The sequence below is a fragment of the Eupeodes corollae genome, chromosome 2, assembly GCF_945859685.1.
Source record: "Eupeodes corollae chromosome 2, idEupCoro1.1, whole genome shotgun sequence".
NCBI classification, from domain to species: Eukaryota; Metazoa; Arthropoda; class Insecta; order Diptera; family Syrphidae; genus Eupeodes; species Eupeodes corollae.
The window spans coordinates 60409993-60427801 of record NC_079148.1 but is presented as its reverse complement, the minus strand read 5'-3'; the positions used below and the strand labels follow the sequence as shown (position 1 = coordinate 60427801).

The following is a 17809-nucleotide window of genomic DNA, read 5'->3' as shown; positions in this document are numbered from 1 at the left end:
ATCAATAAGATTCACATTTTCATCATATTGATGATCCTATACATCAATATGATGATCATTTTTCATCAATTTAGTGAATATTTTCATCAATAAGATTCACATTTTCATCATATTGAAGATCCTATACATCAATATGATGATCATTTTTCATCAATTCAGTGAATATTTTCATCAATAAGATTCACATTTTCATCATATTGATGATCCTATACATCAATATGATGATCATTTTTCATCAATTTAGTGAATATTTTCATCAATAAGATTCACATTTTCATCATATTGAAGATCCTATACATCAATATGATGATCATTTTTTATCAATTTAGTGAATATTTTCATCAATAAGATTCACATTTTCATCATATTGATGATCCTATACATCAATATGATGATCATTTTTCATCAATTCAGTGAATATTTTCATCAATAAGATTCACATTTTCATCATATTGAAGATCCTATACATCAATATGATGATCATTTTTCATCAATAAAGTGAATATATTCATCAATATGAATAATAGGATTCGTTTATGCGATGATACTATTCATAAATAAAAAGCATTTATATTCTTCGTACTGATGATCGACTTCATCAATATTATGAATAAAAATTCATCTTAATCACGGTCATTCAACAGCTTTGAATCTCTTCATTATTAAGATGATTATATATATTCATAATACTGATAAATTCTATCATCAGTACTCAGAACAGGAACGCATCAGATTAATGAAATGCTGTTTCATCGCATTATTGAATTTTATTATTAATACCGATGAAAATGTTCACCTAGAAATAGAAAAAGCGTCATTATAAATTATAAAAATAATTATTATGATACTTATCCAAACATTTCCAGATTAGTTGAGATAGACTCCTCCCATAGATTGCATGTACCTAAAAGTGCCTCAAAGCTTTCATTTCTTATTTTAAAATTCTGTTTCAGGACCTTCTAAACTTTTTGTAGAAGAATAAAAGAGGTATTTAAATTTAAAATGTCTTAAAAGTATTTTATTGTTTAAGTGTTTCTACTAAAGTACTTATACGTGAAGTGATATCTTTTTTTTGTGGTTGAATTGAGTAAAAAAAATATTGAATAAAAATCCAAAAATGCTCGCAGGCCGCTGGGTATTGTAAATTAAAAATAAAAAAACTTTTGAGGCAGATGTCAACTGCACGCAGAATTTTTTTAAATACCAGTTTATATCCGTCCAGATACACAAAGTATTCTGCAGGAGCGTCGTTTTTCAGGAGGGCTAAGATGAAGGGTTGAATGTTGTTTTGACGGCTTTTGCAAAAATCGAGGTGGTCTTCGATTTGCTGAACGCTTTCTGCTTCAAAAATAAAAGCCTGTTGGGAGTCCTTGATAGTGAACCTTTGAAACGATTTCGGTCGTGCTGTTGTTGACTTCATTACAACTGGCTTTGTTGGAAAAAGGTAACAGTGTAAGCTTCTAAGGAGACAAAGAACCGCATCTTCTATAGATAGTAAACACATAAAGAGAAAAAAAGAGAATTGTAACTATGGTTAGTATGAATAAAAATAAATTATATTTTATGTAAATATTAAATATATAATATATAGTGGAGTAACTAAAGCTCAAAAATTGGCAATATTAGGGAATCCGGTCGAACAGCTTAGATTTTGATGATCTTTTTTTTTCAAACGTAATTAAAAATACTTTAAAGTCTGTAGATTAAAAATTGCCGGTGTTGCCGTTTTGAATTTTTTAAATTTAATTGAAGATTTTTGTGAACAAAAACAAATTTTTTTCAAAAATGTTTCCTAAATTTCATAAACTAATTGATGCCAAAAGATTGTTTAGAAAATTCAAGGAAAAAATATGTATAGGAGTGAGGGACAATCTTCCATTGTTCAAGCGATAGATGCAATTTTTTTATTAATTGACTTCAGTATAGCATACATAATGTGTACCTTTCTCCGCATCGGAATTTTCAAATTCGTTAAGCATTTCGGTTGTTTTTTTGTCTTTTAGGTTTTCTATGAGGAACTCTTTGATCGTTTTGAAATTACGTTCCCAGTTCTCACATATAGTCTGGCTTTCGGGGTGTAGGGCTTTGAAATCTCTGTCTATCTATTGAAACAAAGAAAGTCACTTAAAAAATAAAAGTTATTAAATTTTAAGACTTTACCAAACGATAGCCATTCAAATTTTTATACTGCGGCCATGCCTTAAAGATTTCCTGCTGCGTTGATAATGCTTGTATTTGTAGAAGCCGATGCTTGGCACATGCATCCCAAACACTGTCAAATTCTTCAACAGATAAATTGTCAAAATTTAAGCTTTTAACACAAGCTTGTGCATCGGGCTCTGGAACTTAAAAAAATATTTTAAAATAGTGATTAAGGCCGGTATTCATCGAGCTCTCATATGTTATGAACGCTCATAAGCTCATTCACTAAGGAGTATTTGTGACTTATCTCGACCACTCTTAAAGTTGAGAGCACTGAAAGACTCCGAAAACTACGATATGAGCGCCTGATGAATACCAGTTTTTGTATCCATTACATTACAGTTAGAATCTTATCTAGCAATTGAAATAAATAACAATTTATAGGAACTTACTTAAGATCGGTTTATTCGATTTTCCGACTTCTTTGGTTGGCGATGTTTTAACCCTCTTCGGCTCTAATGTTTTGTACAGCCTTTTTATGTTGTGGAGTTTGGTGTAAATTTTACCTCGCTTTTCGGTGCGGTAATACTCCAATTTTTCTGTTGGAAAACGGTCCAATATCTCCCTTTCTATTCTGTAGCTGGTTTTTAACGTCAATGGAATGCTGTTTTCTTCAAAATACTCTGCCACAAGACCGATGAGTAGTTGTCGGTGTTCAGTTTGAAATTTTTTGTGGGTATTGTAGTATTCTACAATAGAATGCCCATGTTTTTTTGCTGAAAGCATTACCGACAAGTTTATATTCAGATTTTTATCCGGTTCGGGCGATGGTGTGGGTGACGCAGTTCTTGATGATCTATTTGATGTCGATGGAGAAGGTGGAGTGGAGTGGAGAGCAGGGTGGAGTGGCTCATTGCCTGGTAATAGAGGCATGCCAATCTCATCACGCCATTTCTCCAAATGGTATTCAAAAAGTATGCGGTCACCGTGTTTAAAACCAGCTAGCAAGCTTTTTACGTGAACCTCTTTTATGATTTTTAAAATTTTTGTAGAAACATTTTCACCTGAGGAAAAAAATAATGTAAAGTTTGACCTGGGACTAAATTGAATCAGACGCCTGAAAATAATACTAAAAAACAAAACTAAAAAATGTTACGAACCAATATCTGAAAATTTTGGTTGGGGATGTTTTAATAGCCTTTTAGACTCTTTTTATGTTGTGAAGTTTGGTGTAAATTTTAGCCCGCTTATCGGTGCAGTATTACAATTCAATAATTACAAATAGAAGTGACATCGCAGATTACTCATGCGTTTTATGAATATGGTCAATGACACAACCAATTCATTAACCCGGATTTGAAATTTTATGTAAGTATTGTAGTATTCTACAATAGAATGCCTATTTTTTTGCTGAAAGCAATACAGATAAGTATTTGTTGAAATAAGTACATTTTGAAATTTTCCATAAGCAATTTGCCGAAACATAAATACTTTTTTCAAGGTTTTCGGTGTGCTGAACTGTTTTCTATCTTTCAAGATCTTTCCGATATCTTTTTTATTGCTCGAGATATTTTAAAATGAAGTAGGTAAGTCAATTTGGCTTCATATATCATAAAAGAGGTAGTGAAGTTATAATTTCTTTGGTAGATATAATATGCCAAACAACTGAAGATATCTCGGGTCAGGGATGACAAACCGTCTTTCAGCATTGTATCGAAAGTGAAATAAAAAGTGTATCGAATTGTACTTTTTAATTCTTTCAACGTTTTTTGAAGAATAATTCAAAAAATTATTTTTTTGAACAAAAGACTAAGATTAACCAAAGAAAATACAATTTTTTGATGCATATGCAACAAAAAAAATTTTTTAATTTTGTTTCCAATTTTTTTTTCTCGAAATTTTGAATTCATAGATATAATCCTTTAAAATGATAAGAAATATCAGCTTGTAAATTTTGAATAAAATTGGTAAATAAAATAAAATGTGAGTTTCTGATTAAAACGGCAATCCATATTTCCACTATCCGAATTTATTGTGAAAATTAAAAAAAAAAGCAATGTTAGAATAACAAGCAGCATTATTTATACTAAATTTCATCAGAATCGTTAAAGTTGTTTCGAGAAAAGTGCAATAATTACTCGAATCATAAATGATGTTAATTTGGATTAAAATCTCGAAATTTTTTTTCGACACGAAACCAATTAATAGAGAAAGTAAAAAATTTGCAATGAAAACAAAATTTGAATTGGAAATTTAAATATTTTGCATTAAAAAAAAGTTTTTGCAAATAAAAAATTTTCTGCTTTGAAAAATTTTAATAAAATTAAATATTATTTTTTAAGCCAAGTAATTATGCATTTTTTAATTGATATTTTTACATCCCAGGTTTACATCAAAAATATGTTTTTGACTATTTCTAACAAGATCTTTGACAAATCAAACAAAACAAAATATTTTCACTATTTCAAAGGGAACTGATTAATTTTTTTCTGACTTCGGACGAAAAACCATTTCAGGTTTCAAAAAGTGATTGCAATTATAAGGAAAAAAGTTATATTTAGCAATGAAATTATCATCTTACCAATCAAGTATTCGTACATATGAAGGCAATCCCAACTCTTTAAAAGGAGTTTCAATTCCTCATCATCTTTGAAATTGCTACTTTCATATTCCGTAATTGGTACTAACTTGTACAAAGCCTGCTGCAGTTCTCCAGCATTAATTGTTTGTTCAGTTTCTCCATTTTCCTCAGCTTCTTCAGTTTCTCCATTTCCATCAGCTTCTATTGATTCCATTGTTTCTCCGGTGTCTATTGTTTCTTCAAAAATTATTAAACTTTCACTTTCCTCCAATGCTTTGGAGCTCTCACCTGAATTTTCCATGTCTAAAAAATATGTATGCATTAAAATTTATTTATTTAAAAATGTAATAATGGTAAAAAGGTTTTTTGACCTGTTATAAATATAATTTGTCTTCGCTACTGTTGAAAATGTTCCTTAAGCCTAATAAGATATTTTCCTTTCGATGTTTTCGTCAAACTAACTGGCGGCCCTATAATTTTGTCAAATGTAAGGATTTCAAATTCACCAAAAATTATTTGATCAACCTCATGAGCTCTGAAGTGTGAATTGAAAGAAATGTTCAATAGTTTTTGACAAAACATTAATATACTGGCTTCAGCTTGAACTATAATCTTAATAATGTACATATATGTTATAATCATCCGAACAGGTACCCACATAAAATCCAGTTTTGTATTTTTTTCCAATGTAGTCTATTTCATCATAAAATGCTAACTTATTACCTTCTTTTAAGTTTAATTTTTCTTGAACAATGTTTGCAAATACAGTATCGCATTTATGTTTTTCCTCTAAGTGAAATTCACTCATATTGCTGTTCGAATGAAGAATCAGATTTGCAAACTGAAGCTGAAATTTTTTGGACAGAGTGAGACATATATTTTTTCTTGACGTTATTCCATGGGCATATACTTTGAAAGGCCTGTGCTTGGCTTCAAACTTAAAACACCAAAAATTTCTTGCCGGTCCTGATTTTTGCATTATAGTAGGATAGTGTGTCAAAAAATGGAATTTTGGTTTTAAATTATCAAGGAACAACTTAACATATTGCTCATTATGATGTTTTATTTTCGATTGCAAACTTGAGGTGACTAACTCCGTAACTTCAAAGGACAAAATTAAATCCGTGATGTCAATTAATTCAAGAAAAAAAAGCCAAACTTCATCATCAGAGGGAATCAAATCACCGATCATAAGGGGTAAATACATAGTGAAAGTAAGCATTTCACGTGCTGTCATTTTCAAGTGTTTATTTTTTAAGTGGTTCATTGTTAGTTCGGTTGAAAAATTTCCAATCTCCGTTGGCCCATAGTCAAAGGTTTGTTTTCTTTTATTAAGCATTTCCAATGTCAAATACTGCATTTCCTGAATCAGATATAATATTATGTGACAAAGGTCATAATGGAATATACCTTCACACAAGTCATGCATTGCATCTACACAAAAGTTTTCAACTACATGGAAAGACGGTATTTTGTTAAAGGGGCTTTCTTTTGTGATACCAGTGTTTTTAGGATCACACAGAGATACATCATAATCGTAGTTTGCGACGGTTCGGATATGCTCCGGTAATTCAACACTCAGCTTATTGCAATTTTCTCGGTTCAATTTACAAAACCTACAAAATGAAGTGCTAGAAAATGATTTCGAAAAGTCAAGAAGAGAGTTTACTCCCAGGTTGTCCCCGAGAAAAAGAGCCATTATAAAATGAACGCGATGCATTTCTCCATTGCCAGCTAAAATTTCTACTCCAGTCTCTTCAAGAGATATCAACTCTTCGATTAGATAATGTAAACAGTCCTCGTTGCCAATATTTTTCAAATCTTTGGATTTTATTACAGCTGCTAAAAAAATACTCTCTAGTTTAGAACTTCGCTTTGGGAAGCAAGGAAATGAGTAATAAAAATTACAAACGGAATGAGTCGTTGCGTGTGCACCTAGTGGATTATTTATAGCGAAATCATCAGCGTACAAAAAATAGGGCATCAAAGTTTTGCCTGGATACATATCAAGTTTCTTTTTCCAATGGGGCCCTTGAATATAATTTATGTACTTTTTATCAGAGTATAGGAAGTTCATATATTTCAATGTCTCAAACAGTATATTTTCTTTTTCAAAAAATTTCCGAAATTGTGACCTTAGGGGTAAAACGCTGCCCTTGCATATATTTTCGCCGTACACTAATTCAGACCGAACATAAATGGGCTGGATATCGCTTTTAATAGTAAACTCCTTAATGTCATCCATACACCCTATTCTTTTAAGTGTTTGGCATAAATTATGGTCCGTGGCACAAAATTTAAAGGGATTTCGGTAGCTAAAAATCATGCTCAGCAAATCGGACTGAGCCTGAATGTTATTATTAAGATTGTCTTGTGCAAACGATTTGAACTGATCTAGCAAAGGGTCTATCAAATATGTCATCACGTTTTTCTGAACTTCGTAAACATCTTTTCGAGAAAAATTATGACTTCCATGCATGAGAGTTGAAAATTTTAATGCTTCATCAAAAACATTACGTACAAATTTATTTTCTTCTTCTGCCTCTTGATTAGAACTATTAGTTTTATTGCCACTTGTATCAAAACTAATATTTGATGATTCTGGTAAAATTTCATCCGAAGCATATGAATTTACATTTGCTTCTTCCATGCATTTAAAGTTTTTAGTAGGACAGTGTATTCTCAAAATATGCCGTTTGTAATTTGAAAGATCTGTAAAACACTGAGCACAAGAATTGACATAGCAAATAAATGTGCTGTTTTGTGCCAAATTATGTATCTTTCTGAGATGTTTGCCTAATGCAAAGACGTTATCTATACTGATTCGACACAAAAAACACTGCATTTTCTTTGTTTGATACAAGAAAAGATTATGTTGTTTTTGTTATTTGTTGAACTGAAAATAAAAAAAAAGTTCAAAACGCCAATATAGAATCTTTTTTCTTACAATGTCAAATATATACTGAATCATAAATGGGCACTAGGGTGTCCCTTATATTGCAAATGGCTGAATTTAAATACGCATACGGGTTTAAAAGTTTCGCAATAAATAAAAAAAAATATTCCCAAAGTTTCAAGTCCCTATCTTTATGCTTACTGGACGCGACTTAATTTTTAATATTTCCATACAAAATATCGATAAATTAAAGGTAGTTTTGAAGTGGTTTACTCAAAAATACGGTAAAACTGTAAAAGTGATTAGAAAATTTTGAAATTTTGCAAATATCTTTAACATTATAGGGGCTACTACAACTACAAAATTAGTTAAAATATCCCCTCCGACGTATGTAGTGCAAAAATTTCAGCTTCAAAGTTAGTTGACAATGATTTTGACGTTTCACAATACGCTGATCGTTAAAAACTCAAGTTATCCAAAAAGAAATTAAGCGTGCAATAATTATATATAAAATACAAAACTGAAAACATAGACTTAATATGTTAAAAATCTTCACAACCTTTTAGTGCAATTTTGAATTCATAAAGCTAGTTGAATTTTCATCAATATGAGAAACAATGATGAACTTAATCATCAATAAGAAGAACTATTATGAACGCATTCATCAATATGAAGAACTATTATGAACGCATTCATCAATATGAAGAATTATTATAAACATTCATCTATATGATGAAATTATGTACCTATCTATCGATGTACATAGCATAGACCGACGCCGACGCTTAGCATCCCGTTAATTCTTGATAATAGATAAATTGAAAACTATTTTGTTGATACAATATAATAAAATCTTAACGTGCAAGTATAATGCAAAAGAAATGAATTCACATACATCATACTTTTTTGCACAATCACGAAAACAAAATTTAAAATGAATCTGAAGAATTTGCACACGTGTGCATGTGCATTGCAAATAATTATACAAAAACATAAGATATTGACAAAACATACCTCCAATTTCAGAAATCTTTGTTATATATAAATTTTTTTAATGCCGCCAGCCACAAAATTTGTTTTTTTTTTTTATTTTAAACGACTAGACGCGAACCACAACCACTATCTTTTTCTTACAATCTCAAACATATACTGAATAGTAAATGAAAATATACCTAACAAAACAAAACTGTTCTTGTTTTCATCAATATGAAGAACAATTATGAACTTAATCATCAATAAGAAGAACAATGATGAACTTAATCATCAATAAGAAGAACTATTATGAACGCATTCATCAATATGAAGAACTATTATGAACGCATTCATCAATATGAAGAATTATTATAAACATTCATCTATATGATGAAATTATGTACCTATCTATCGATGTACATAGCATAGACCGACGCCGACGCTTAGCATCCCGTTAATTCTTGATAATAGATAAATTGAAAACTATTTTGTTGATACAATATAATAAAATCTTAACGTGCAAGTATAATGCAAAAGAAATGAATTCACATACATCATACTTTTTTGCACAATCACGAAAACAAAATTTAAAATGAATCTGAAGAATTTGCACACGTGTGCATGTGCATTGCAAATAATTATACAAAAACATAAGATATTGACAAAACATACCTCCAATTTCAGAAATCTTTGTTATATATAAATTTTTTTAATGCCGCCAGCCACAAAATTTGTTTTTTTTTTATTTTAAACGACTAGACGCGAACCACAACCACTATCTTTTTCCTAACAATCTCAAACATATACTGAATAGTATCTAAATGAAAATATACCGCCAACCACAAAATTTGTTTTTTTACGACTAGACGCGAACCACAAAGAACATTTTTTTTTAAACAACTGACGCGAACCACAACCACGATGTTTATCGTTGATGTCAAATTCAAACTGAATCGAAATATGAAAACACATACATTATATAGTAATTAGGGACCAGGGTTGAGTAAATTGTTAGTACTAACGAAATAGTTTCCGAAAAAGTGTAGCGAATAAATCTTTCGTGTCAGGAAAAAAAAAATAAATGCATTTTTAACAAAAAATAATTGTTCAATTGTATTTTGTTTTTCACAAAATCTACATTGAGTCTTCTATCATAGATTCATGTTGTAGTTTGGTATTAAATTGAGTGAAAACTTGATCGCTATAACCAGCCCCTAATATGCAAACTGTGAAAATAAAAACGAAGTAGAAATAAGTTATTAAAAACATGACTAATAATGTGAAAATACACAGATGGGATTTTTACCAAATTGTCAAACTAGCCAACACTTTGGTTCAATGACAGCTCTCATATGAAAAAAATATGAACAAGTTTGATTGTTACTGTTGATTTCTTAGACGTCATTGAGCCAAAGTGCCGATTTGACGTTTAGAAGCTATGAGACAGATATGTTTTGCTTTTTTTCTAAAAAGCACTAGTACACTGAATAATAATACGAAAGATTTAGGTTTTTAAGTGTGTTTAATTTACATACTTTTTTCATATATCCACGATCCGTTTGCATAATCTACAATTAAATTAAAAGAAATATTTATAGAATGCTGATATGATTTTTGATAATAATGAAAAATATTTTCATACTTACAATTTGTTTACTTACATTGCCGATCCTTTACATATCGTCGCCCTAGTATTGAAGTGCCGTATACGCCATTTTTACATTTTTGGGAAATCGCATTTAGAAGTTCGTAAGATTATTGCGAAAGAACTAACCGCTGGTATTTTTTGAGTTTTTAGTATGATATAAAGCTAATCTTTATGTTTTATATACATCTTATTGGACACCTGAAATTCGTTTAGTTTTCAAAATATTTAAATTTTTGTCCAAAATGAGTTTGCCGTATACGCCATGAAAATCAGAAGTTTCTTTTATTCATACACGTACGTCAAAAAAAAAAAAAAAACATAAACGATGTATGACGTACGTCAAAACAATTCTCAATTTACGAACAATTGCATGAAAAATTAGACGTAAATGCTAAAATTTGTTTTTTTTGTCAAAACAATAGTGAATATCTCTGGAACGAAAAAAGATAGAAAAAAACGGAAAGCAGATTTGAAAAGAGCAGCATCGAAAATATAAGACTGCATACCTAGTTCAAAAAATGCAATTTGGCGGATACGGCACTCCAATACTAGGGCGACGATATACTCATAGTTTTTTTTTGCACAGAGTTATTACTTTATGCACTGCACCAAACAAAAAGTTTTATATTTTGTACATATATACTTGTCAAGGGCTACTTCCGAATATACATAACTTAGGCGCCTTCTATGGTTTTAAAACGTTTTTAAGATGTAACTTCAAGTTTTATTAAGCCGGTACTTTAAAATGATTTTTTCTCAAGTGTGAATATTTGTCATAGTATTAAGGTATTTGTTGGTCTTTTTTGTGTCATGGTTATTGGAATTTTATTGATTTTCTGGTTTTACTACGTGAACTTAATATTTTAGAAAATAAAATTCAGTAAACTTAGCCAGCCCTGGCGTCAAGACATTTTTTTCGTATTATTCATCATATTGATGAATACTACAAAAAATTCATATATATGAAGAAATCACTCATCAATACGATGAACGATAATGAACGCATTCATCAATATGAAGAAAATTTCCACGAAATACATATATAAAGCAAAATTGACGCATTATCAGCGACACCACTTTGCTACAATTGTAAGTTTTTTTTTAAATCAAATCGAAATCTAATAAATTTTTAAAATCTCTATTTAAAGGCATAACTACATAAGCCACAAAAAGTACAAAGTGAAAATTCTCAAAATCATTTTACGGCCTAAAAACTTACAAAATATAATAGAAGCCTTAGATTTTGGTTTTGAAAGCAATTTTTGTAAGCGAAAAATATTTTCACTTTGGCACTTTATGCAAAAAGTGACTATTTGTGGCTTGTGTAGTTATGCCTTGAGGAATCACTTTTCCAACTTCCAAAGTTAAAATCCATTTGAATTTTCAATAAAATATTCCAAATTATCTCTATAGCATTATATATTGCAAGCTATAAAATATTGCTCGTGGAGACCGGGTGTAAGATTTAAAAAACAGTGCAGAAAAGATAATATGAGGGAGAATGAGGCAGTGATAATTTCCAAAAATCCCTATAGTCAAAGCAACATTATATCTTAAATAAGTATATTTAAAACCTCGCATTAGCTACAGCTGCAGTAAAATGGCAACACTGAATCGATGACAAATAGTATTCATTAATATGAAAAGAGGCACATGTAATAGCTGACTATTCTTTTAAAATGCATCCCGTTAAGTTTTTTTCTATACCTGCATGTTTGGTTATCAAAAGGGGGAGCAAAATTAAAAATGGCAGAATCTTGATGTTTACTTTTGTATTTCTTTCATTGCGCCGCGTGTGTAAACAGATTCTCTTTTCTTGTATGTGGTGGAGTAAAGAAAGAGATAAATAATTGATGTGTGCTGAAAAAAAAAAACAAAGAACAAAGCAAAATATGCAGAGAAAAATCTTTGTATATATATTCATATAGTACTCTCTACATAACTGTATGAACAAACTGGTGAAGCTGAAGCTGAAGCGTGCGGTACTGTAAGTTGAAAAGTACGAAAACAGTATAGCGCCACATGTGAAGGCGAAGCTGAAGCGCAAGTTCAGTACATTTCAACTTTGCGCTTCAGCTTCAGCTTCACCAGTTTGTTCAGCAGGTAAATGTTCTTCAATATGATGAGCAGAATCATCCATATAATGATCGTATAAAAAAATTCATCATATTATGTATGAAACAAATGTACATCTATATTATGAATTAGTTCATCTATACGATGATTGCTCACATTGATTTGAGTTGTGCATGACAAAAAGAAAAATCGCTTCCTTAGATAATATTGTTTATCAATAAGATGAATTAGTTCATCAATAAAATTATCCTGCATATTTATTCAAACACTCCACAATCGATACCTTCCCGTAAGAATGTACTTATAGGCGACATTTCTATGGAAAATACATGTTTGATCTTGACCTACTTACATTTTGAACTAAGAGTAACGTTTTGGTCTGAGTTTGGGTGCCCTAATAGGTACCTAGCATGTACATAATATTATGTATAGAAATATTTAAAAGAAAAAAAAATTGAATCGAACGCCAAATAAATTAATGAACAAGAAGTTTTCTTCGAGCCTTCTAAGATTTTCAAAATGTCGCTTAATACATTCTTTCGGGAAGGTATCATGGACATGATGAAAACACAAGTCTGTTTTGTTCATCAATATGATGATCATTTACATCACCTAATTTAATTCCAAATTAAAATTGAAGTCGATTTTTTGATGATAGTCTTCATCAATATGATGAAATAAATTTTCATTAAAATATGACGAATCAATTCATCATATTGAAGAAGAAATCATCAATGGGATGTAAAAAAAAATTTGTTCGTCAAAAAGATTCTTTCATCCTATTGACGAAAAGTTTTGATGAACTGATGAACTAAATTTTTATCAAATTCTGCCGAAATTCTCACAAAAAAAGTTGATGAATGCACTTTCATCTTATTGATGATTGGTTCATCTTTCATCAAAAAATTTTCATGAATTTATACATCATATGGAAGAAAAGTACATCTTATTGATGATTTACAGTTGATGAACGCCATTCATCAATATGATGAAGCTTTTTTTTTTCAGTGTAGTGATAAGGCATCACTGCTCTTTTGCGATGCTGATCGTTGCTCAGCTGATTACGATGCTATGCTGATTGGCAAAAAGTTTTACGTTTAAAAACAACTTTTGCTTTGTGATGGATGTTTTACTAATAAAAACTCTCATTGATAATAATGAATCGAAAAATAACGCGTGGGTGATTGTCGAGATGTTGCTAGGAGTCAGTATTGGGGAGAGCAAGTTCTGGACAGGAGGCTGAATTGAATGTTTGGCTCCATACACTTCGTCCAATCTATCGAAATGTTCCCAAGTTGTCGCATCTTTTCCGGTTTCCTTGTTTATTTTTTTATTCTTTTGTATGTGATAATAACATTTACGAACTTTCGATGGATTTGGTCTTTGTTATGATTAAAATCTGGAGCCACACAATTTATCTCATCCAGAACTTTCCTCCACAATACTGACTTGGATTTCCTGCCTCCAATGAATTCACCCTTCTGAATTCAAGACTTCTTGCCTAAGTCTTGTTTCCAATAAAAGTTTAATCTCGGCGCTGGTAAAATATTCCCTGAAATTCATCAAATTAATTAATTTCCATTCTCCTTTTCCGGCATTTTTGCAACTAATCGCGTCGGCATCAACAAGTAATCAAGAAAATTCTTGATGCTTTTTTTTTTTTTTAATATTTGCGCATCAGTTTATCCAACTTTGCAATAATGAACATTTGACATTTTAAGTGATGCCAATTATTTGCGTTTATGAACATGATACAGTGATGATCGCAAAACATCTCTGTAGTGATGCGTTGTGAATTTACACTTAAACCAGTGGCACTTTTGATATGTTGAACATTATTATCTTTTAGAAACCATCACTTTAGGCCTACTATACACACAGAAATAATTTTTCAAACAGGTTAAAACTTCGTGGAACGCACTGCATATAATTCACTGTGTACTTTGGGTGTACACAGTGAATCAGTGACTGGTACACAGTGAATCAGCGATGTTAGAACAGTCTTTTAAGAAGAAAAAAAACAAAGCTTTTTGTTTTATACTTATTTTTTATATCTACCAGTCATTTTTTATTTAATGATAAAAACTTAACAAAAATAAATACTCTTCATTTATAGCTAAAACAAAATTAAATAAAATAAAATAAAACTCTTCATGCATAAAAAAAAATCACAAGGCGAAAATAAAGAAAAATAATTTAAAAAAAAAATAAGGAAAGAAAAGTAATCCATTTGATTAAAATATATAGCTTTCTAGCGAACATCCATGTTTAAAAAGTTGAAATTAAATGAAAAATTTGAATTTCTTGGTCTTGAAGTGCTTCCAATGTCAGATGGTTTAGAAAGAATCATTTTTATGTCCCATTTAAGAACAGTAGCTTTGTCCGGAACGTCTGGCAGTGAGAAAATTAATTGGTTCATCGATTTTTTTCTCAGGTTAGCCACTTGGTATCCATTTTCTTCAAGCTCTAAGATCTTAGCGACATAATATACGAAATTTCGCTTTCCTTTAAATTCAACTAAAATAAAATCACCTGGAATAGCATCTCTGATGGGATCCTCTGGCTCAAGCTGTTCATTCTCAATATCATTGATATCATCAGTTTTATCGGAATCCTCATCTGTCATGATATCGTCTCTTTCAAGAACCATGCTTGAATCAGATTCTGAGGTTGATATTTCTTGAAGTATTTTTCTTACAGTCTTTTGTTTTTTTTTTGGTTGAACCATTCTGATTTTGTTTTGCAAAATTTCTTCTTTCTCTGGGGTGTCAGTGGCTATGAGACTCCTTCCTTTCTTTTTATTTTGCCTGTTATTTTTCCTTGGCTTAGCTTTTATGGGAGGCTTGAATTGCGAAGGACTTACAAATTCGGTGGGAGGGATATTTCCAATCTCTTCTGACTCTTTATTCTTCTCGGTATGATTAAATTCTTCATTTTCAGTGGGTTCAGGACGATCAGTGACTGAGCTGGGCAAAAAGTCAACTTCACCGAAAACATTTCTATCGAATGGATATACAGTCAAACCCGCTTAAGAGAAACTGCCAAATGCCACAGTCCCTCTTTCACTTAAGCGGGTTTTTCACTTAAACGGACCCCGCTTAAGTGAAAAAAGTTTCACTTAAGCGGAGTCCGGATAAGTGAAAAAAAATTTCACTTAAGCGGATTTAAAAATTCCATTAAATGAAGATTTAACGCTGGAAACAAGTGTACATATTTATCTATTGCCTGGAAAAAGTTTAAATAAAATAGTTTGAGTAACACAACAATCAAATAACACAAAAATAATTTATTCAATAAAAAAAAACTAAACACGTATGTATGTACATATTATATAGGAATTCAAAGGTAGTATTACATACATATTGCATAAATTATATTAAATCACATATGAGTTTTTGTACTTTAATTGATTGGCACATTGTGCATACCAAAAATAGGCTTCATTAAGGTTTTAAATACATAAATATTCACATTTTTGAATAAAATATTGTTAGTTCAATAAAGAAAAAATTTCACTTCCTTTTAAAAAAATCATCAATTTTAGTTTGTGACAAAGACTTAAAATGGCAATTCATCATTTTATATTCGATCTCATCAAGAATTAGCTCTAGTTCAATATCACCATCCGAAAACTGCTTAAGAACACCGAGAGATTTAAAAGCTTCTTGGAGTGTTGGTTTCTGAAAACCCAAAATTTCCACATCTGAATCATTTTCAGATGCAGATCTGTTGTCTCCAAGCTCTTCGAATTGTAGTGCTGCCTCATTTATAATGTCTTCGTCTGTCATGTCGCCAAAACAAGGAAGATCCTGATCTATATTTACAAGATAATCAATTTCTTCTCTTATTGCTGTCGGAAAATTATTTTCTTCATCTACTGGTTCTACTTCTACTTCTTCATCACTGTTAAAAGTCAAACCAGCTTTTCGGAAACAGTTCTTTATGGTCAAAGGAGTCACCATCCACCAGGCTCTTTTTATCATTTTTAACGCAATCAGTAAATTTATTTTTTTTGAAAAATCAGATAGGGATTCCCCATTATCCAAATGAAGAAGTTGCTTCTTTGTTATACATCTTCTGTAATGGGCCTTAAAGCAGTGTATAATTCCCTGATCCAAAGGTTGCATGACAGAGGTGGCATTCGGGGGAAAAAAATCAATTTTAATGTTTCCCAAATTAACATCGCATTCTAATTTGTGGCAAGAAGCATTGTCCACAATTAACAAAACCTTTTTTTTTTTTGCTTTAAATGTGTTGTCCAAATCTTGCATGATCATCGTCCAAATGTTACTTGTCATCCAAGCTTTGGTGTTAGCATAATATTTAACAGGAATCGTGTTTTTGTTAAAGCATCTTGGATTACGAGATTTACCTGTGTAGATGAAAAAAAGATAAGCAAACACAAAACATCAAATAATTTTTTTAATCTAAAACTATGTACACACCGATACAGAAAATCATTTTATCTGTTCCAGTTGAATTCGAAACAAAAAGGATCGTAATACGATCCTTTGGTAACTTCATTCCTGAAGGGTGTTCAGTTCTGTTCACCAATGAACCCGTTGGTAGAGCCTTAAACATTAGCCCGGATTCATCCGCATTATAAATATCATCAGGATCGTAGTTTTGACGAATGTCTGGCCACACATTTTCTAGCCAAGCATTAGCAGCAACTGTGTCAGCCGAATTTTTTTCTCCACAAAGCTTTTTAAATTGGATGTTTTCTCGTTTTTTCCATCGATCTAACCATCCATTTGTCGGCTCAAAGTCGACGTCCAGCATCAAAGAAAAACTTTTTGCCTTATCCATGAGCATTGGCCCAGTTATTATGGCGTTTTTAGAGCGCATGTCTTTAAACCAAATGGACAAAGATTTATCCACTTGCTTTTGTGCTCCAGTGCGCTGACGTTTCCTTAATAAATTTTGGTTTTGGGCAGCCACTTTAAGGATTGTATCTTTTTGTTTAATTATTCTAGATACCGTCGGCGCACTGCAATTGAATTTGGAGTAAATATTTTTCCTGGTTTCACCATCGTCGAGTAGTTTTAAAATTTTTAATTTGTCTTTTACAGACAAACAAACTAATTTCTTAGTTTTATGTGGCTGAAAAGGAACATAAATTAAATTTTATTTTCTTGTTAATTAATCTCAAAATACGTACCTCTGGATGAGACATTTGAAATGTTGTTTATATTTTTGAAACAAAACCAAAAAGCAAGTCGTTTGTATGTAAATAAACGTTTGTGACAAACAAAAATTGAAATGTCATTTTCGTGGTGAATACGTGGTGAAGGTGGAAAATAAAGATGAAATGACAGCGTTCAGCAAATTTTTGGTCTGTTCGATTACTTTTTTTTATTTTCACTAAAGCGAGTTTTTTTTCAATGAAATATATTAAATTGAACTGAAATATGTTTCAGGTATCCGGGTTTTTCACTTATGCGAGTTTCGCAAGCGGAGTGTTTTAAAGGTAATTGGTCGAAAAATACTCGGG

At 31.0% G+C, this 17809-nt stretch overlaps 2 protein-coding genes across 6 annotated transcripts; both read right to left on the bottom strand.

Annotated features, from left to right (window-relative positions):
- Positions 1–403: 403 nt before the first annotated feature.
- Positions 404–10071, bottom strand: LOC129947824 (uncharacterized). Of its 5 annotated transcripts, none has more exons than XM_056058541.1 (7): positions 9264–10071; positions 5012–5026; positions 4724–4951; positions 2595–3206; positions 2161–2345; positions 1943–2102; positions 404–1485 (listed from the first exon to the last, which is right to left on the bottom strand). In XM_056058541.1, the coding sequence occupies exons 2-7, from the start codon at positions 5022–5024 to the stop codon at positions 1019–1021; spliced, it is 1665 nt and encodes a 554-aa protein (XP_055914516.1). In that variant the 5' UTR covers positions 5025–5026; positions 9264–10071; the 3' UTR covers positions 404–1018. The 5 variants fall into 5 exon arrangements, with proteins under 5 accessions (XP_055914516.1, XP_055914515.1, XP_055914513.1 ...); XM_056058540.1 differs by lacking the exon at positions 9264–10071 and adding an exon at positions 8634–8879; XM_056058538.1 differs by having other exon boundaries at positions 4724–5026.
- A 4495-nt stretch (positions 10072–14566) lies between these two features.
- Positions 14567–17752, bottom strand: LOC129944950 (tigger transposable element-derived protein 6-like). The gene is made up of 4 exons (XM_056054611.1): positions 17477–17752; positions 16761–17418; positions 15938–16687; positions 14567–14994 (listed from the first exon to the last, which is right to left on the bottom strand). The coding sequence occupies exons 1-4, from the start codon at positions 17489–17491 to the stop codon at positions 14567–14569; spliced, it is 1851 nt and encodes a 616-aa protein (XP_055910586.1). The 5' UTR covers positions 17492–17752.
- Between the last annotated feature and the right edge of the window lie 57 nt (positions 17753–17809).

Coding starts and splice junctions, on each gene's coding strand:
- LOC129947824 (XM_056058538.1), bottom strand. CDS start 5,024: ATGGAAAATTCAGGTGAGAGCTCCAAAGCATTGGAGGAAAGTGAAAGT. Junction 3,207..4,723: donor TATGTACGAATACTTGATTG/GTAAGATGATAA, acceptor TTTTTTCCTCAG/GTGAAAATGTTTCTACAAAA. Junction 2,346..2,594: donor ATCGAATAAACCGATCTTAA/GTAAGTTCCTAT, acceptor TATTTTTTTAAG/TTCCAGAGCCCGATGCACAA.
- LOC129944950 (XM_056054611.1), bottom strand. Junction 16,688..16,760: donor TAAAATGATTTTCTGTATCG/GTGTGTACATAG, acceptor TCATCTACACAG/GTAAATCTCGTAATCCAAGA. Junction 14,995..15,937: donor TCTTAAGCAGTTTTCGGATG/GTGATATTGAAC, acceptor AAATACTTCAAG/AAATATCAACCTCAGAATCT.